Genomic DNA, 20,324 nt, shown 5'->3' with positions numbered 1-20,324 from the left:
ACAGCCCACAGAGTCCCAAAGAGTTGGACACAACTAAACTGCTAACACACTGTCTCTGTCAGGCCTTCTCAGGTGGTGCCAGTGATAAAGAACCCGCCTGCCAATGCAGGAAACATAAGAGACGTGAGTTTGACCCGTGGGTTGGGAAGATCCCCTGGAGAAGGGCATGGCAACCCACTCCAGTATTCTTGCCTGGAGAATCCTATGGAGAGGAGCCTGGGGTTACAAAGAATCAGACACGGCTGAAATAACTTAGCGTATATGCATATCTCCTGTCAGCTCAGAAGTTGCTCAGAATGCAAAAATAGGAGGGACTCAGTGTTACTCTTCAGGCATAAGCAAATGGTTGTTCAACCGGTGTCACAAATTCTGATGCTGGAGTATGGGCCTTGCTCTGATTTAGGTTAGACATGAGAACATCCTTGTTCTAACACATTCTTTCTCTCTCATGTGCCCCATGAGAGTAAATGCACGGAGAAAGGTCTAACAGGGTCCTTCATGAAGCATAGCACATTACTGTGGCAGAACCCCTTGCCAAGGTGAGAGCTACCCCACCTGCCAGCCAGCCCTCTGATCACCCTGAAGTTAGCAGTTTATCCACACTTTGGGGTATTCAGCACTTTCTGGGTTTATCAACACTTTTTGGGTTTATCAACATTTTGGGGTTAAATGAATTCAGAATCCTGTTCCACAAAAGCACTGAGCTTTTGCCACAATCAACGTCAGGAAATTTCACACTATTAACCTAGTCCACATGTCCAGGGGACCATATGTCCAAAATAAATATGTTCTTAAATTTCTCAAATAAGCATTGACTTTCCTTGAAACTTTCTCCTTAAATCCTGAAAGTCTACATTTCAAGAGTGTATGAATCACTAGCGTCTTCTGGCTCTGATTCAAAGCTCTGAACCAATGAAATCTGCCCGTGATGAGATTTTATCAAATGAGTGATGTTCTTTGAATCATTTGATTCTGAGGAGAACTGTAGTGCAAGGCTTTTCCAACATTGTTGACCATGACTGTCAGTGAGAAATACATTTTGCATTCCAACCCAACACATCAACACACACACACACACACACACACACACACACACACACACACACACATACTTTCCCCATATTACAGTCACACTGGCATTCTTTTCTGTTCTCTTCCACTCGTGACAGCTTCATTCATAAAGAACCTGATTCTTAACCTCAGCTGTCTCCTGGAATGACCTGAGAAGTATTAACAATTTCCCAAGCGTGGGTCCCCTGCCCAGAAATTCTGATTTACTTAGTCTAAGATGTGGCCAGAGCGGTTTGGTCTTAAGTGTCCCACAAATGATTTTACTGTGCAACCCAGATACACAGCCCATGCAGTCAGTCTGGCTGATATTTTCAAAAACCTAAGACGTTGAGTAATAGTAGACACTAATTTCCAAAGACACTTCTGCAAGCCAACTTTTTGCTGAATGAAGAGTGTGCCAAGGAGGGCCATCCTAGGCCTTGGGGAGACAGATGTTGTGGCTGCTGTCTCTGCTCTTGAAGAACTGACAGCCCATGTTCCCATATGGAATGCTTGCAAGTAGCCAACACTCGGGTCCAAAAACAAAGCTCAGCTAGCACCCAGAAGCCCCTTGTGTCCCTTCCAAACACCACCGGGCAAGACCCACCGTTAACCTGACTTCCGACAGCACACATTCGTTGTGCTGGTTTCCTTCTTTAAGTGACTGTGATCGTCTCGTGTGTTCTCCACTGTGTCTGACTTCTCTGGGCCAACATTCCCTTCCCCCCAGTTATTCTGAGTAGCTGTAGTTCCTTCTCACTGCAGTGCAGTGTTCCATGTCCAATAAGTACATCTCAGTCGGCTTATTCACTTTACTGAGGATGGGCATTTAGGGGGCTTCATAGTTCAGGCTTATGGACATTTCCAGTACATGTAGTCTGGTGAATATATACACACATTTCTGTTGGCTACACACCTAGAAATGGAATTTCTGTGCCACAGCTTAAGCACGTGGGAAACATTAAAAGATAGAGTCAAACTATTTTCCAAAGTATTTGCAACAATTTACACTCCCTTCTGCAAAATACTCAGTTGTCCCTCATCTTTGTCAACACTTGGTACTGTCAGCCTTTTTCATTTTAGCCATCCCAGTGTGTGTCAGCTTTTGCATTTGAAATATATTTAAGTAAGAAAGGCAAGACTTTTAACTGATGTACAGCTATACATGTATTATAAATAATACATGGATACTCCTCCCTTGACTTGGGGGTTCATACATGTTCCAAACTCTTACTGAAGGTCTACGTGCTATCTTAGTCGTTGTGTCTCTTTTTCCTTGCCTTCACCCCAGTCCCATGCCCTTGTCCTTGAATTCCCTGCCTCCGGTCCACAGTCTGGGTCTGACCTGGAGAGACATGCAGCATCTGACTGTGCTCACCTCCAAGCGGAACCAGCTTCACGACGAGGTCCATCAGTGGCGGAGGAATGGGGTCGGCCTGGAGTTTAACCACCTCTTTGGCTACGGAGTCCTAGACGCGGGTGCCATGGTGAAGATGGCCAGAGACTGGAAGACGGTGCCCGAGAGGTTCCACTGCGTGGGCGGCTCCATGCAGACCCAGAGTGAGTGGAAAATACCCCAGAGACGCTGCCACCGCGCTGGCGACTGTCAGATGCCCTCTCTGTGTCCTCCCAAGATGCACTGGGTTTGATTCGGGGACAGCCAGCTTCCAGGCAGAGCTGTAGCTTTGGGCAGTTTCAGAGTATCTAGTCTCCAGAGTCCTAGGGCCTGGAATTTCCATCCCTTATTGCCAAGAGGGAGAGATTTACAAAGAGGGACTTTGCTAAGCGGAAGCCCTCCAGCATCTGTGCCTTTGCAGGCTCTGGGCTACAGCAGGTGGGGGCTGTGGGCAGTGTGAGGAGAGCAGGATGTAGTCAGCTATGTCTTGGCTTATGTTCCCAATTAGCAGAAAGGTGGTACAACCGCAGTATCGAGGAGAATGAGCACTGGGGCTCCACTTAGTCGTGGTTTGTGTTGACATCAGACCTTGTTCTGACATCAGACCTTGTTCTTGGAGATGGCCCGGGACAGGAAGACTGGGTTTCTGTTGATCCTCACACTCTGTGCTTTTGGGGAGGAGGGGGCAGGGAGACGGAGAGCGTATGCCAGGATGAATGACCGTCTCCCTCCCAGGTCCAAGTGCACTGAGCGCTCTGTCCTAATTCAGATACTTTCTGGAATTTGGAGCCAGAAGCAACACAGGAAATAGTCGTTAATGCCCTCATGTTAGTTAAGGAATCTGAAGCCCTGAAGTGTGACTGTCCCAGAGGCTCACAGCCAGCTGGGAGCTTACCCAGTATTAGCAGCATTATTGTTATTTTTTTAATTTGGAAAAGTCTTTTATTATGTTTCAGTTGTTCAGGTTAAATTCATCTCACTATATATATAGGTGTTCTTGCCTATATGTTTCTTACAGGGCTTTCTACAAATTCATCAAGAATTTTACCTTTCCCAAGTGATCTTCTGTTGAGACAGTTTTATTCTCAGCAAAATACACATGTACACATATACTATGACAGCAATTTTAAACTTTAAAATATATAGAAATTTCTTAGAAAAAAAAAAGGGGGACTTCTCTGGTCATCCGTGGTTAGAACTTGGCGCTTCTGCTGCAGGGAACCCAGTTTCGATCCCTGGTTGGGGAACTAAGATCCCACAAGCCACACAGTGTGCCCAAATAATAGAAAAAGAAAGTATATAGAAATGTGTTGGTTTTTGTGGTGAAATACATCTCTCAAGGCCCTACTCCTCAGAGGTTCTGATTTCTGAGATTTTGGATAAGGTCCAGAAGACTGAATTTTGTGGGTGGTCTCGGAAGCATTATTTTAATGAAAGAAACTTGAGAGCTCTTTTTTATAAAATTTATTTAATTGGAGAATATATCCTGTACAATGTTGTGTAGGTTTCTGCCATACATCAAGGCAAGTCAGTCATGAAAAGTGAGAGTTAGTTGCTCAGTCATGTCAGACTCTGAGACCCCATGGACTATAGGCTGCCAGGCTCCTCTGCCCATGGGGATTCTCCAGGCAAGAATACTGGAGTGAGTTGCCCTTCCCTTCACCAAGGAATCAAACCCACATTTCCTGCGTTGCAGGCAGGTTCTTTACCATCTGAGCCACCAGGGAAGCCCCAAGTCAGGCATAACTATATACATATATACCCTCCCTTGAGAGCACTTTCACCGTGAACTCAGCTGGGCTTCCCGAGGACAGGAGCCTAGCCTTTCCTGTTTGCTGGTGTGTCCTCAGGGCCTAGAACAGCGCCTGGAATTTAGCAGCCATGGGATCAATATTTGTGGAATGAATGAATGAATGACTCTTCAGCCAGCTTCACCCGGGCACAAGGAAGGCATCTAAACAGTGGTGACAGGCAATAGGGCTGTCAGACCAGCCAGGGAAATTTGGGGTGGGGGAGGTCGGGCCTTGTTGGAAGGGCTCTGGTCTCCTGGGTGCCCTCTGCCCCCTCGCCCACCTGCCCCCCACCTGAACTTGATCTCAGGTGCTGATGAGCAAGGTCTGGGGCAGATGCCATGCTGGAAGAACTCAGAGGCTGGGCAGAGAGGTTCCAAGGGCAGCGCCCAGGCCAGCTGGGCCTCTGGCAGAAGCAGCCCTTACTGCCAGGAATCAAGCTTCTTTGGGGCTGGCCCCAGGGCTCCATGACCCCCCCACCCCCACCCCCACCATCCCCCACCCCACCCCCACCCCCGTCCCCGGCAGCGGCCAAGTCTACACTGGGCTGCGCAGAAACGGTCTGGGAGCCACTGAGTGGCAACTGTCGGGTTTATGAGTCTCCTCAGCGCTCATCTTCCCAGAGAAGCAGTCAACTCGAAAAGCAATTTTCTAAAGAGACTTTATCAGGAGAATCCATGAAGAGTGCTTGACTAAAATAAAAGGGAAAAATAAAACTGGCTGTGAGGCATATGCGCTGGACCATCCGAGTCAGTGAGCAGAGGCAGCCTGGCCAGCCCCCGCAACAGCGTGTTCCCCGAGCACCCTGTCCGGCTCAGCCCCCACCCTCCCCTGCCCACTCAGCTCCTTGAGCAGAGTGTTAGTTGCTCAGTGGTGTTGGACTCTTTGCAACCCCATGGACTGTAGCCCACCAGGTTCCTCTGTCCATGGGAATTCTCCAGACAAGAATACTGGAGTGGGTTGCCATTCCCTTTTCCAAAGGATCTTTCCCACCCAGGGATTGAACCCGGGTCTCCCGCATTGCAGGCAGATTCTTTATTATCTGAGCCACCAGGGAAGCCCCTGAAGGTCGTAACAAACTCTGAATTTTAAGTGAGTTTGGAAATCAGCGTTAACCTGAAGAGCAGAAGCAGCTCTATAGAGAGTGGAGGGCATGCTGAACCGATACCAGTCAGGTGCAGCCATGACCAGCCCCTTCTGAGCCGCAGTCACATTGTTGTGCTAATCATAGCAATCACTTGAGCAATAATTTCTCTTTATCAAAGTACTTAGTGCTGTGAAAGAAAGAGTTCTGAGCTCCTGTCTCACTCTCAGTTGCCCTGGTGGGACTTAGGTGCTGACAGTTGTTTTTGTTTTCAGGAGAGATGATCTCAGGAGACACAGGTGAGGAGGAGGTGATGTAGACAGGGAGAGAGCACAACCCAATAGAGAAGACACTGAGGATGCACTGACTGGCACCTCGCTGCCCTGGGCAACTAGGCTCAACCCCACTGGGGACACTGAGTTGTCCCCACCAGCAGTGAGGAACGCAGGCTATATTGACTCACCTGCCTCCTGTCAATCATTCGTCAGGATTTTCCCTTCCAGATCAAATCCCTGACATTTTGCCATCAGGGTCCACAGGGGCCTAGGCTGCAAGAGAACCCAGCAGAGACCTGGGAAAAGTGGGAAGGGGCTCAACTGCATCGGCTGCATCCCACATCCAAACAGATCAGAGACTGCAGGTGACTTTCTCAGGGTCACACAGCTGGTATAATAATTAACCCCAGAGTCCCTGCTCTCCCCAGAGCGGCCTTCAAAACCCCTAGGAATCCCCAATCAGTTCAGTGATCAAGACTCCGACTTCCAATGCAGGGGGCGTGGGTTTGATCCTTGGTGGGGGAACTAAGGTCCCACATGCCCCAGGATGCAGCCAAAATTTTTTTAAAAAAACAACAAAACACCCTGGAATAGTGTCCCCACCCCCTCACTGTGTCTCCTCACTACTCTGCCCTCAGGAAAATTCCAACCACTGGCAAGCTAGTGCTGACGCTCACGACTGATGCATGCGAGGGGAAGGAAAACTTTGTCCGCTACCTGGAGCATGTCCAAGCAGTTGTCACGGTCAACGCGACCAGGAGAGGGGACCTGAACATCAACATGACGTCCCCCATGGGCACCAAGTCCATCCTGCTGAGCCGGCGCCCCCGGGACGACGACGCCAAGGTGGGCTTCGACAAGTGGCCTTTCATGACCACCCACACTTGGGGGGAGGATGCCCGGGGCACATGGACCCTAGAGCTGGGCTTCGTGGGGAGTGCACCCCAGAAGGGGGTGCTGAAGGAGTGGACGCTGATGCTGCACGGCACGCAGAGTGCCCCCTACATTGACCAGGTGGTGCGGGATTACCAGTCCAAGCTGGCCATGTCCAAGAAGGAGGAGCTGGAGGAAGAGCTGGACGAGGCGGTGCAGAGAAGCCTGAAGAGCATCCTTGGCAAGGACTAGCTCCCGGGCCCCCTCCCCTGTCCCCACCGCCCCCTCCAGGCGCCTAGCAGTCACCCTCCCCCTACACCAGCGATGCCCACGTCTAGATCTGAAGCTTTGCTCACTGTCAGTGATTCTTTTCACTCCCATGGAAGCAATCTTTTCTATTCTGTGCCCTAAATACAGTGCTCCCACCCACACCTCTGTCCTGTTTGTGACTCCAAGGTCTTCATTTCTGTCCTTCAGAGAGGTGATATCGTGCCAACCAACCTAGGACAGCTCTCCCCCTCCATTTCTTTCATAGAAGAGAAGAGAATGCATTTAAATAAGCCAGGCCTGGGGACTCCAAGGACGTTTTATTCATGATCTCAAGGGAGGACCCGTTATGTAAAAGGAGGAGCCAGGTTTATGACAGAGGTGAGCTCTGAGTCTCTTAAAGCCCAAATGCTGTAAATCCTTTAGGGAAAGATGTGTTGACTTTTAGCAAGATTTTCCAGGGATGTAAATGAAGGTGGCATGAATCAAAAGGTCCCCTAGTTACCAGATGGGGAGGAGAGAGTCCGAAAGCATGAACACAGGAAATCGTACCACCACAGTCAGCATTGTAGCTTGTCTGGCTCGCCAGTGTAATAGGCATAAGATCTCAGTGGCCTGGCTGCCTTTTCATCAGCTGCTGCTCTGAGTTATGGTAAACTCTGGGAGATGCCCCCTTCACTCTCCATGTGCCTAGCCTTTCTCCACCCCCATAACTATGGGCTCCTCCCATAGTTATGCAAAAAAAAAAAAAAAAAGGAAGGCAGGATGGAGACACATCTAGGAAAGAGTAGCTTAGTAGTTCTTAGCACAGGGATGTTCCTTTCTGACGCTGCTCTGGGGCTTCTTAATCTGATGGAGGGGAGAGAAGGTGAGCATTTTCTAGAGCTTTCCATACATAATTGGAGGAAAACAGCTTCTGCAGTTGATGAGTTGGGGAAATGGCCTCTGTTCTGGAAGAGGTATGTGAAGGCAAGGGGTCAGGTTTGGAGAGGTGGGCAGCCACTTCACAGGAACCCCCATTTGTATGGAGCCCCTTCCCACGGAAGGGGGAAAAGCCAGCTCATCTCCCCGTAACTTGAGACCCAAAGGAGGCAGAAGCCCTTCGCACGGAAACCACTACAGTCAGCTACAATTGTGGCAGCCAAGCAGTCCAGGAGGGCTTTAACCTGCAACCCAAAGGTGACATGCCCCTTCCCCCGGTCACCCCCAGAGACAGCATCTTATCACCAAGTAGAAAGGCTTTCTTAGAGGCTGTCACTTTGTTCTCCTACCCAAGGAATAGCTCACCAGTACCCACCCGGCACCCCGGAACTGATGTGTTGGTTTGATTTGATTCCCAAGAACTGATCCACCCCTTCTGGCTACATTTCTCCCTTCCCGTGGGAGCAGCCTGGAGTTCCTCACCTCTAAGTTGGCAACACAGAGCAGGAGGGCCCTTCCTTGAGGGCGGAAAAGCCTGGAAAACCCATGTTCTTTCTTTTCTCCCATGTTGGCATGGATTTCTACCTTCTCTAACACCATATGATCTTCTCTACAGAATGCTTTACGATGTAATAATATTTATGATTTTTAAAAGAAATTTATTACATGTTGCAACGGTCTTTTTAAACCAGTTTAGACTTAAAGCAAAAATAAATGGAAATCATCAAAATTTCATTTCTCATTAACAGTCTAAAAATAAACCAAAGGACATTAAGTGTGCATGTATGTTTAAGTGCACACAGAAATATATATACATATGTAGACTAATATACGTGTGTATATATGTGTATATATCCTTATATACACTTGTATAACTGTATATACACACCTATACCTAAAATGTGTGTATGTGTATTTACTGAAGAAACACATTCATTTCTAAAAGCATATACAGAGGATATCAAAATGATTCTGGCTGAAGAAAAAGGCCAGTGGAAATTCAGGCGAAATGTTCATGAATTCCCATTACTTCACCTCTGTGATTTTGCACCTTTCTGTATAAACTTTAAGTATCTTACATAGCAGCACAGATACAAAATAGTTGTCCATATTTTCACAGTTGTGGTCTAATTTATGAAATTAGAGAGTAACTTATCAGCTTCTTAATAGATATGGCAAGTTTTGATACGAGTATACAGTACATAAAATATATATAGTGCTATTTAAAAATATTTGGTCTCTATTCCATTTTTTGCATCAGTATTAACACTAAAATATGTTCAGCTAGTGAGGTTTTTATGATATCCTGATTCTCATGCAAGAGATAGTTATTTATAGTCATTTATTTAAAAAAATAAAATAATAATCACGTTGACGTTGTTATTCCCTGTGACAACATTTTATAAGCAAATTTAAAAATACATGATGTAAATTAGGAGATTCAACAATAAAACATTACCTTCCAGAAATTATGTGGGATGTGATATGTATTACATAAAAACACTTCCATCCATTCTGGGAGAGAAAATTAAAAGTTGCCAGAGAAAGAGCTAAAAAGCTTGCTTTCATAAATATGCATGAAAGATTTAAAATTAGCAAATAAACCATACACAAATTATGATCTACAGCAGCAGTTTTCAGACTCAGGTTATACCGCATTGGCAGTTGTCATATAAATTTAGGAAGTAAAAACCAGCATTTTGGAGTAGAGTAGGATAGCATAATGACAGATATGCATATTAATGAAAACAATTGTTTCCTGATTTGTTTTTTCCAGAAATGTGTGTGTCTGAGTGTATTTGTACTACATTTCTTATTGGAGTCATGGCCAAAGATCTTTCAGAACGCTCTTCTAGAATATATTCGCCAAGCTAGACCAGTTCTACTGTAGTAAAAGAGCCCTGAGATGTCAGAGGTTTCACACAACAAAGGTGTGTTTGTCATTTACACAAATTTCATGGAGGATCTGGGTAACTCCCCAAGACCATAGATTGCCATGGAGTGACTCAGAGATTCAGGCTGCTCCAACCTTCACCCTTAGGTTTGGCATAACAGCGCGAGGCTGTGACGGTCAGTGGGCAAGAGAAAGAACCCATGAACGCTCACTCCCTCTTCTACGTTCAGTACGGAGGAGACGCACAAGTCATTTGACATAGTGTGCGCTGGCCAGTCCTGGTCAATGACGCTGCTACACAGGAGGCAACTGAGAGATAACAGGACAACTAGTAGAATCCTCGGTGAGCACCGGGGTCTCTACCACGGAGAGGACTTGATAATCCCTTAAAACATTTTCTTACATAATGATTTACATGGCAACCAGTTCATGAAAAGTCTCTCAAATGGCTCCACCCATGTGACCACACACTATTCTAGCAAATCTGGAGAGTTATTCATAAAAATAGAAACATCTTACATTTATCATATTTGTTGTAAAAACAATTTTCAGTTTTGTCCTGTGATCCACTACTTACAAAACCCAACTAGTAAAATCTTTAAAAAAACCTGTGGCTAGAAACACATCAGTTCAGTTCAGTTCAGTTCAGTCACTCAGTCGTGTCTGACTCTTTGCAACCCCATGAATCGCAGCACGCCAGGCCTCCCTGTCCATCACCAACTCGCGGAGTTCACTCAGACACATGTCCATTGAGTCAGTGATGCCATCCAGCCATCTCATCCTCTGTCGTTCCCTTCTCCTCCTGCCCCCAATCCCTCCCAGCATCAGAGTCTTTTCCAATGAGTCAACTCTTTGGCCTGAGGTGGCCAAAGTACTGGAGCTTCAGCTTTAGCATCATTCCTTCCAAAGAAATCCCAGGGCTGATCTCCTTCAGAATGGACTGGTTGGATCTCCTTGCAGTCCAAGGGACTCTCAAGAGTCTTCTCCAACATCACAGTTCAAAAGCATCAATTCTTTGGTGCTCAGCCTTCTTCACAGTCCAACTCTCACATCCATACATGACCACAGGAAAAACCATAGCCTTGACTAGACGGACCTTAGTCAGCAAAGTAATGTGTTTGCTTTTGAATATGCTATCTAGGTTGGTCATAACTTTTCTTCCATGGAGTAAGTGCCTTTTAATTTCATACTGAAAGGCATAAGATTCAATCTGATCTTTTGACAGACTGAATGCTGCTTTTCAACACTTGAGTCCAAAGAATGATTTTCCAAAGATAAAATTTAAAAGCTGATAATTCTTGGGACTGCTCTGGTGGTTCAGTCGTTAAGACTTCATCTTCCAGTGTAGGGGCTGAAGGTTCAATCTCCTGGTTGCGGAGCTAAGACCACACATGACTCAGGGCCAAAAAACCAAAACATGCAACAGAAGTGATATTGTAACAAATTCAGTAAAGACTTTAAAAATAGTCACATCAAAAAATATTTTTTAAAAAACTGATAATTCTTACAGACTCACTACCATGCATCGTTGTTGCTGTCACTTATAAATTACGAAGAGTGGTTTTCATGAGAGCGATGCCTTCATGGGTTGGCATCACCTGAGAACCACATGTTACAAAACGTTTAGGAAACGCAGCCAAGCATTTCCTATTTAGAGAGAAAAGTGCATCAGGAGGATTGGTGAACTCATAGCCAGAGTACGTTTTTGGATGCCAAGAGTCTAATTTGATAGAAATTTCTAGAACTCAGGATGCCAAGATTAGAGACACTGGCAGTGAGAGAGGACAAGGGGGCTGAAAAACACTGGGAGTTTGCCATAAACACAAGCACAGGCTGGGTCTTGGGCCAGCGAAGGTGATTTGATTGTAGCTGCCATGTGGTCTTCTGTCAAAGAAGGACCGAGTTGCGGTGGGGCGGCGGGGGAGCAGCGGTCATGTAGCACGTGGGAGCTTAGGAAGTGCAGAGTCATGATGGAAGCTGGGGACAGTATCTGAGTACTCAGTGTAGGGGAACACAGAGGCCGGTATAAAGGGGGATTCTAGCCTCTGAAGAACTGACGTCAGTTGAGGACCGGGCACAGGGAGGCCAGCCCCAGGCGAGCTCCTGGAAACCCCTCCACCTGCCAATGGTGAATCCAAGCCCACACACAGCCTCCCAACACCTTATTCAGCTTCCCAAGGACACCGGCACCGGGCGAGAGGGTGACCAGCACCTGGACGTCTAGGAAAGAGGCTCCCTCTTTGCTTTACAAATTAATCAACTCCTACTTGAGTTGGTCCACTGGTCTCTTGTGCATTTCATTGCCAAGAGTCCCTTTCCTTGGGTTCAAGCACCTCTCTGTTGAATTTGGTTTTGAGCTTACGAGGGGCCAGGAATCAAAATCTGACCTGAGGTAAATTTCCCAAGCCAGCCTGCCAGCTTCATTTTTCTTCTAGAACTTAGAAGACATGCACTGTCAATCTGGGGATAGAATAAACTGACGATGGAGAAATGCGCCCAGCCCCAGAGATGAAGACTCTAATATTCAGTCCTGGGCAGTTTGGGATGGGATGGGATGGGGGTGATTAGAAATCTCAGCCCACAGGGTTTTAGATGCCCAAACAGCCAAATGAGGCTGGGAATTCCTTAGTTCTAAAGTGAACTGTTACCAGTTCCCACCTGGATGGCTTCAGGCCACCCCACCTTCACAATCCCAGCATGGCAGTCTCAGGTCCTAGTGCCCTGAAAGATGTCCTGGTTCACCCAAGAGGACAGCCATGGGCTTCTCCAAGCTGGATGGAAGACAGAGACTGCAACTTCTCTTTTTCTTTTTTGACCCTATGTCCTGGAACTGGCCACAGGTGACAAATAAGCTGCCAGGTAACTCCCTGTCACAAGCACGCTAGCATGCAGGTGAAGGTGAGTTATTGACGAAGGATGTATCTCCTGATAGAATATACCTCTCCACTCAAAAACCCATGTATGTGAGTAAAACATAGGTCCGCATGGCTTCTCTGTGGCATTTATTTGCTTTCATCCAAGCACGAGGGATCAGAGCCAAGCATTTGCAGTAACTGTGGTACTTACACGATGCTCTTCATCATCAATGTGCCAAGTGCCATTCAAGCTTTGAGGTGACTTTACTCACCACCAACGGTTCAACTACAAGTCCAGGATGCAGTACTTTAGGATAAACTTGATCATAATGGTTGCTTGGAGATTCTTTCTTATGATAAAGCTTCAAGTCAAGGAGAGACCTAAATGGAATTTTCCAACATGAAAAAGAAAGGGACAAAACCAGCAGCAATGCCAGGTAAGCCGTATCTTCTGATGCAAGTTGACTTTTTTATGAGACCTTGTTGGTGCGTGCGCCCTACAGCAGGGATCAGCAAACTACAGACCAGGGCCCAATCTAGCCCCCTGCCTGGTATATAAATGTAAATATTCTTGTTTTGCAAATACAGTTTTATTGAAAGCCATCACATCTATTTGCTTTTGTGTTGTCTGTGGCTGTTTTGAGGCTAACATGGCAGTTGAGTAGTTATTAATACAAAACAGCCCGAACAGCCTATAATCTGGCAGAAAAAAAAAAGTTTTCCAACCTTTACCCTGTATCTCTCACCTTGGACAGCCCCATAGGTCACCATTCACACCAAGCATGCTCTCTCTGTTGGGGGTGTCCTCTGGCTGCAGAGGTGCACAGGACCTCACGTGCAATAGGCAGAAAAGCCAGAGAATCAGTGCCCCAGAGCCATGCTCACCTGGAGAAGGAGGGGGAGCTGGTCCACCCCAGCTTCCTCATCTCCTGTAGGGATGACTGATGATGCTCTACCTGGCCTCTTCCCTCCAAGTGGAGCACAAAGCAATAGCCTGAAGTTAGTGCAGCCTGAAACACCACTGGTGATATTAACAGACAGAACTGAGTATAAGGCACTATTTGTTGTTGTTTAGTTGCTAAGTCATGTCTGACTCTGCGATCTCATGCACTGTAGCCCACCAGGCTTCTCAGTCCACGGGATTTCTCAGGCAAGAATACTGGAGTGGGTAGCCTTTTCCTTCTCCAAAAGCACTATAAGCAGAGTATAGAGAAGCATTATCTTCTTAATTAGAAAAGCAGAAGAGACCACTAATGCACCACATGGACCAAGCACCTGCATCGAACAAGCAGGCTTGCTGGATGTGGGGGACAGACATCACCACCCCTGGCAGGGGGTGCCACCCAGAGGTGGGGCGTGAGCACCCCTGGCAGGATGCCCTGGAAGAGCCAGGCCTCTGAGGCGACTGTAGTGAGGCCGCTTCTGCAGATGTTGGAAAGACTGGGAACTGGCTTCAGCTGTTGCTCAGGGAAGGAAGTGCCATGACCAGGATGAAGTAGCAAATGAGGACCACAGTCTCTCTCTTCCCGCCTTCCCTCTCCCCTACCAGGGGGATGATGGCATATCAGGGACAAGACCGCAGCTTCACACCCCTGGCACCCACCGGAGCATAGACAGGCTGGCTTGGCGCTAAGAGCCGGGGCTTTCTAATAGCATGCCCAGACCCTGTGATCACCACTCTATAAACCACCAGCACCTGAGATCTTGTTTAGGGTCTGCCTGGGGGCAATCCCACCTAACTGAAACCTCCATGAATCCCCACCTTGATACCAAACCTCCTTCACTGGAGGTTTTCTTGGGGATCTCTGGGGTTGCAAGAACAGAAACGAACTCTGACTCATAAAGACACGGAAGCTGCATATCCAAAACAGGCAGTGTAGCACTCAGAACTGAAGGGAAGCCTAAAGAGCCAGCCTGAACCAGCCTGGAAAGGGACAGAGGCTGCAGCGAGCCCCGGGACCGGGAGGCATAGTGGGGACCATGGGGACCACATCAGGACTCCCCGATCACAGGGCGGCTCCTTCATGTTCATCTTGGCTCCGCTGGACTTGGATCTCCTATTCCAACAGTGGGTCTGGTTTGGGACACTTGCCCACCCACAGTGAGAGGAAGGCGGGGTGTCTCGTGGGTCTGATCAGGGCTGTAACTTGTGTGAAGGAGCAGCTCCTCAGGACAAGATCAGGGCTACCCTCACCCAGCAGTGGGGAGGGAGGAGTGTTTGCTGGTCAGATGCCAACCAGCCATCTCAGAAGCTGACTCTGACACAGGAGTCAAGGTCAAGTCATTTATTTGGAAGGAATCATCTTTATGTAGGGAAGCAGGCAGTGGGACAGAAGAGGAGGGGTCCCATTTGGGCCACAGGGATGAGTGAGTCTCTCCACCCGCATCTGCAGCTGACACCCACTGGAGACCATGTACAACAAGCCTCCGGGTGGTCCCAACAGAGGGGCAAGAGAGCTGGGGTGTCCATGCACCTGGGCATCACCATTCTAGATGAGGGCCACTCCCGGAGCCCCAGTACTGCCAGCCTGCCCAGTGTGTGGGCCGAGCTCACTCCTGGGGCTGCAAGAACCCCTGGCAGAGTCACACGTGCCTGCTCTGCTGCTTGTGCCTGAACCAGACACGTGGGGGCCTGAACCAGACCGGCGAGGGCTGCAGGACCAACCTGGGGGCCAGCTCCTAAGTGCGGCTGAAACAACAGCTGTTACTGGTCACCGTGACTCAAACGCTTGGAAAATGGTAGGTCCTGGCAACTGGGAGGCAGTTTCTTTATGGAGGAGGTGGCTCTGGACAGTCTCGGTCCTGGGCTTGAGGCTGAGTCAAAGAGGAGACCAGCCTCCTCCTGCTCCCTGATACAGCAGTCCGGACCAGTCATTCCGAGCACTAGCACTCTGGGGTCTCAGTGTTTGGCAAAGCTACAGCGTTCTCCTGTCATCCATGTTGTTGGGGAACCTGCTTTGGCCCCCTGTGTTTATCTTTTTTATACAAACTTAAGTGCTTGTTTTCAGAAACCTTAGGAGAGGAAAGCCCAGGAAATGAACCCATTCTGCAGCTCTCCCGGGGAAAACAGACCAGGTAGGAAAAGTGCAGAGGAGCAGCCAGGAAAATGACCGAGTGGGGCACTGGGGCAGGGGGAACGGGCAGGGGGGTAGGGGGAGCGGGGCGTCGAGGGTCAGAGAGCCCGCCCACACCCCAAGGCGCTCACCACAGGCTTCCCTGCACTTCACACTGCAACCCTGGCTTCAAGCAACGGGGGCTCCGTGAGACGCTGCTCATCTGGCCCCCTGGACCTACCGCCTTCCTCCCCTCCTCCGGTTTCTCCCACACTGCCCCGTTTATTTGTGTTCCTTGAACAGCCTAGTCCGTTCCTGCCCCCAGAAAAGGCATGGAAGTAATAAACCCACCGGGCTCATATTTCTCGGTTCTTTCACCTGCCCTGGAGTCTAAAGGTGCCCAGGGATGAAAGGTGCTTGGAGTCTGGGTGGTGCACGGTTGAGACTGCGAAACCACCTACCACGGCTGTGGGTTGGGCTTTGCCAGCCGGCACCGCCCTGGAATGGGCGGAGCCGGGTCCCTCTGGGGGCGGGGCTTGAGTTGAGGGCCCCGTTTCCCGGGTGACGGCCGCGCGGAAGAGGCGGGGCTAGGGCCTCCTGTCTCCCGGGGCAGCGACCTGAAACCAGGGCCTCCGACAGTCAATCAGTAGTAGAGCAGAAGAGAGCGCCAGAGGCCAGCGGCTCTGGACCGAGCAACTCTAGTCGTGGGGACGGGCTACGGAACGGAATGAGGCTTGGGAGAGGCCGGTCCGAGGGACAGGCTGGAGGAGTGGCCTGTGAGACCCGGAAGCTGGCGAGGCGTGAGGGGGTGTGCCCGGCCCTGGGCGACTAGTAGTATACCAGTAACCCAGCGCTCTGAGCTGTGGGTCCCGCAGGTCCAAGTGTGCGACCGCGCGTCTGGGGGGCAGCGGCGTTGGCGGGCCATGCCTGGGGACTCCCAGTCGCTGTGGGAACTGGTGGAAGAGCACGTTCCGCTCCTGAAGCGGCCCGAAGTGAAGAGGATTCTAGGGGAGACGACAGTGGATCTGAGTCTGGAGCTACGGGCAGAGGTGGGGCGAAGGAAGGTGGGCCCCACGGCAGACCTGTCCCACGACTCGGATGCTTTTCTCACCTTCTAGGGGTCCCTAGCCCTGCCCAGTAACTCTCGAGCTCTTGTCGGATCTCACTGTCCGCCCAGTCCTCTCCAATTTAACTGCCCAGCCCCTCATTCCCCCAGCTTCCTTGCCTCCCTTCACTTCCCTCCGCAGTCACCGAGGTGCCCCAGCTCTCCTTGCAGGTAGTGATGTTATGATCATTGCTCCAAGAGGCTCGATCTATCCAAGCCTCTGGATCGCGCCCCACCTCTGACCTCTCCTCCCTTCTGACACCACCGCCCCTCTTAAGAGATCTTGTGTGCCAGGAACTGCGGCAGCTGCTCCAAGGTCTCCGCCGGAAGACCATCTGTGAGGTCAAGTTGGAGCTCCAGACCTGGGTCTGGGCCCTGTCTCCAGAACTCAGATGGGCTAGCCTGGCAACTGACAAGGGGCCAGGGTCGCCTTTCCTGTGGTTCCCTGGAAGGAGCCCCTGAATTGCCTTTATGTATCTTCTGCAGGAACCAGACTCAAGCTTGGGTCCAGTATAGCCCCAGGGTCCTGCACTTTGCCTTGGAGGAGCCCAGGTGTGATTTGCCAGAACAGGAGATGTTCCAGGTGAGAGCTGGTGAACCCAGGTATAGTAGTAGGAGAGGCGGGATCTGTCCTTGCTGGGCAAAGGACCCCAGCCAGCTGGTAGGTCCCACCTGCGGGCATGGAGGAGTTCCTGGTCTGGGACTGACACTTCTACAGCCACCTGTGGTAGAAGTCAGCCCATGAGGGCTGCAGAGGCCCAGGAAACACGTGTCAATCCTGGACTTGGTTCGAGCTGGCTTTTAGAGTACAAGGAACAGATTTCCAGACAGATACAAAGAGAAGCGCTTTGTAGGAAGAAGAAGTACACGAGATATGAGTGGAAGGAAGGACTTCATCCAGGGGCCAGGTGTCCCTCAGGCTGGGATAGCCAGGCTGTGAGGACTGGGTTAAAGAGGGCTAGGGACTGAATGAGATAAATCAGCAGCAGCGTGTTCATCACTGAATGGTAGCAACTTATATCTCACACGTCCTTATGAAGGGGGTGATGTCCCCATTTTGCAGATGAGGATACTAAAGCTCATAAAGTATGATTGACTTTCCCAGATTCACACAAAGGAAAAGGTGGCAGAACCCATGCCCAATCCCAGGCTCCAGATCTCCTTTTAGTGCCATGTTGTGTTGCCTTTGTGAGAAAGCACAAAATTGTCTAGGAGAAATGGCGTTTGTGTCCTGAAGGCCTGGGGTGAAGCAACATGGGAGAGTGAGGTTCACTTCATCTGCCAGCAGCTGTCACTGGGACCTCAGCATCATCAAGGACCAGCTGAACGTGTCCCACACTGACCAGGCTGCTGGACACCTGCGGTGAGGCCCCCAAGTGTGTGCAGTGAGGGTGGAGACAGGCAGGGTGGGACTGTGGATGGACCCTGATGTACTGGGACTACTGGGAGGAGAAGGGAGGGAACATACCTGGCTGGGAGACCCAGGAGAGTGCTGCAGAGGGAAAGGGCAGGATGCTGATGAAGTTGCTGCCAGGAATCAGTCAAGTACAGATGCCTACAGGGGCCTTGGCCTGAGGACTTTTATCCTGGGAGGTAGGGAAGAGATGACACACAGAAGAGTTTTTAAAGCACGGGCAGGGCTGTGATGCAGGAGAGAATGGAGGCAGGAGGACCCACAAGTCTAGTCCTATCGTGTAGAAGAGAGAATGCTGCTCCTCAGGGTGGGCCCTGGGAGGCGGGCAAGGAGAGAGGACACACCCTGCCCAGGAAGAGGCTGGCAGGGCTGCAAGGCTGTGCTGGAACAGCATGCGGGCAGCAGAGGCAGAGGTGGACTGAGATAGGAGGGCCTAGAGGAGGCTCCTGGGGAGGCCAGGGGTGGGGACCGCATGCAGGGCTCCGCTGAGACCCGGGTCTGCAGCGCTGCCTCCGGTGCTGCGCTGTCCATGTCCCAGGGCCCGCCTGGAGGAAGAGTGCCATGCGCTAGAGAGGGAGATTCCCATCCTGCAGGTGAGCTGCAATCCTGGGCCACCCTGCCCCCAGCCCTTCTGCTGAGCGAAGATGCCCCAGTGTCTCACCCAGGGTGTGAGATTCACACACATGTGTCTCTGTGTGTCTCTGCCTGCAGAGGTTGTGTGAACCCTGGGTCCGTTTTTCCTGTGTGTACACTTACGTGTGTGATCCTTAAGTACGTGAACCCATATTCCAGTTGAGTCCCTAAGTCCGAGGTCAGCACTTTTAGATCAACTGTTGGGTCTGCCTAGGTCTTTTGCCTCCTTCTCTTCCCCAAGTCTGGGTTCAGGCCTGCCACCCCCTTGCCAAGCTCAGCTTTTCAGGGAGAGGCTGGTGTTCCTCTCAGGAGTCCCCCCAGGTGGTTGGGAGGAAGAGACTGCACGGGCTGGTTCCTGCGCCCCACCGTGGGGATTCTGGCCTGGGCACCCTGCCCAGTCCTGCCCTGTCCCTGCCGTAAAGCCAGGTACTGAGCCAGCTCTCCCTGCAGCGCTGCCTGGAAGACGAGTATTCAGGGGCCCCTCAGCCCTCTGAGGCAAACCTAGAGCCCACCCTGGCAGGTGAGAACCCTAGCAGGCCCCAGAGCACCCAGCGCTCCTCTCCCACTTCCCCCTACCCCGTCCCACCTTGCTCTTGTAACACAGCCTGGAAGACTGGGTGCTATGTTTCAGGCAGAACCTCTCCTCCAGAGCTAAAGGAACAGAAGGCAGCCACGTAACAGCAGCTTCAGGCACCCCTGAGGCCTTCCTATTTCTCCCCCAGGCACAGGTAACCCAGAGCAGACAGACAGCTGGATGGGGCAGGCCACGGTCCCCTCACAGCTACTCCCTCCCATTCAGGCCACAGCTCTTGGAGTCCTCCAGCCAGGGCACCGGACTCCTGCCTTGCCTCCATGGGGCTGCTGGAGTTTGGGCCAGGCTTCTCCAGTGCTGCCTGCCTGCTCCCCCTCTGGAGCGCTGCCCCAAACCTGCCACTGGGGATGGAAGAGTCAGTGCCTCCTCGGGAAAAGGCCAGCTTCTGCTCTGATGTCCAGTGCAGCGCCCCAGGCCCCAACCTGAAGGGCTGCTCAGGAAGGAGGCTTCAGCTTCCGATGGAACTCGTCCTGTCTGCTACTGCTCTCTTTCAGCTGCCAGCGTCCAGCCCACTTCAGATCTAGTCTAGGATGAGCCCTCCCCAGGATTCCACTGCTGTCTGTCTGTCTGGCCCCCACCCTACCTTCTCACCAGGACCTCAGTGTCTGGTCCTGACTGTCACAGCCTTTGGCTTTTCTCCTCCCAGGCATCCCCCCAAAGGCCTGGCAGGAGGAGGTCTTGTCCCAACCCTGACTCATGTCCCCCTGGAGGACCCAAACAAAGCACAGCAGCAGCGCAGAAACAGGAATAGAAATTTCATTAAAACCTATGGACTTTAAAATCCTAGTGGTACGCAGATGGTTGGGGGTGGGAGGCACACTGTTATTGCTACAGAGGATTAGAGGCGGCTCTTCTGGGGCTGTCACTGCACAGAGGGGCACAGAGGACGGACACACAGACACTGCAGGGCTTAGGGGAAGGAGTTTTGTCTCCAGAGAGTGGTTGGGGCACACGGGCTGGGGCAATTTGGCACGTGAACAAGGGTAGCCCAGTTCGGGAAGACTGGGCTTTAGCCTGGCAGTGGTAGGGCAACGGGGTGTCGTTTAGAGTCCACTTCCCCAGGGCTCTGGGCTCAAACCTCCTGTTGAGCATCACCCCATCCCTACCCACCAGAAATGAATT

At 50.5% G+C, this 20,324-nt stretch overlaps 2 protein-coding genes across 2 annotated transcripts in view; both read left to right on the top strand.

The window, feature by feature from the left end:
• The window catches only part of PCSK2 (proprotein convertase subtilisin/kexin type 2), a 57,298-nt gene extending 48,173 nt beyond the window's left edge, over nucleotides 1–9,125 (top strand). Inside the window, exons 7-8 of the mRNA XM_018056853.1 lie at nucleotides 2,384–2,614; nucleotides 6,234–9,125. Coding sequence (XP_017912342.1) covers nucleotides 2,384–2,614; nucleotides 6,234–6,720 — 718 coding nt within the window. The 3' untranslated portion in view covers nucleotides 6,721–9,125. The remainder of the gene's footprint in view (nucleotides 1–2,383; nucleotides 2,615–6,233) is intronic.
• Nucleotides 16,186–20,012, top strand: LOC102171702. Its single transcript, XM_013977070.2, has 6 exons — nucleotides 16,186–16,258; nucleotides 16,319–16,507; nucleotides 17,050–17,146; nucleotides 17,852–17,926; nucleotides 18,482–18,570; nucleotides 19,410–20,012. Exons 1-6 carry the CDS (start codon nucleotides 16,186–16,188, stop codon nucleotides 19,724–19,726), a joined length of 840 nt encoding a protein of 279 aa, XP_013832524.2. The 3' UTR covers nucleotides 19,727–20,012.

The sequence above is a fragment of the Capra hircus genome, chromosome 13 (assembly GCF_001704415.2).
Source record: "Capra hircus breed San Clemente chromosome 13, ASM170441v1, whole genome shotgun sequence".
Classification (NCBI taxonomy): domain Eukaryota; kingdom Metazoa; phylum Chordata; class Mammalia; order Artiodactyla; family Bovidae; genus Capra; species Capra hircus.
This window is presented reverse-complemented; position numbering and strand designations above follow the sequence as displayed.

What these genes read in the sequence shown, in the direction of transcription:
- LOC102171702 (XM_013977070.2), top strand. Translation starts at nt 16,186, where the DNA reads ATGAGGCTTGGGAGAGGCCGGTCCGAGGGACAGGCTGGAGGAGTGGCC. An exon ending in GACCCGGAAGCTGGCGAGGC is followed by an intron (nt 16,259 to 16,318) that starts GTGAGGGGGTGT and finishes CAGCGCTCTGAG; the next exon opens with CTGTGGGTCCCGCAGGTCCA. An exon ending in CAGAACAGGAGATGTTCCAG is followed by an intron (nt 17,147 to 17,851) that starts GTGAGAGCTGGT and finishes ATCTGCCAGCAG; the next exon opens with CTGTCACTGGGACCTCAGCA.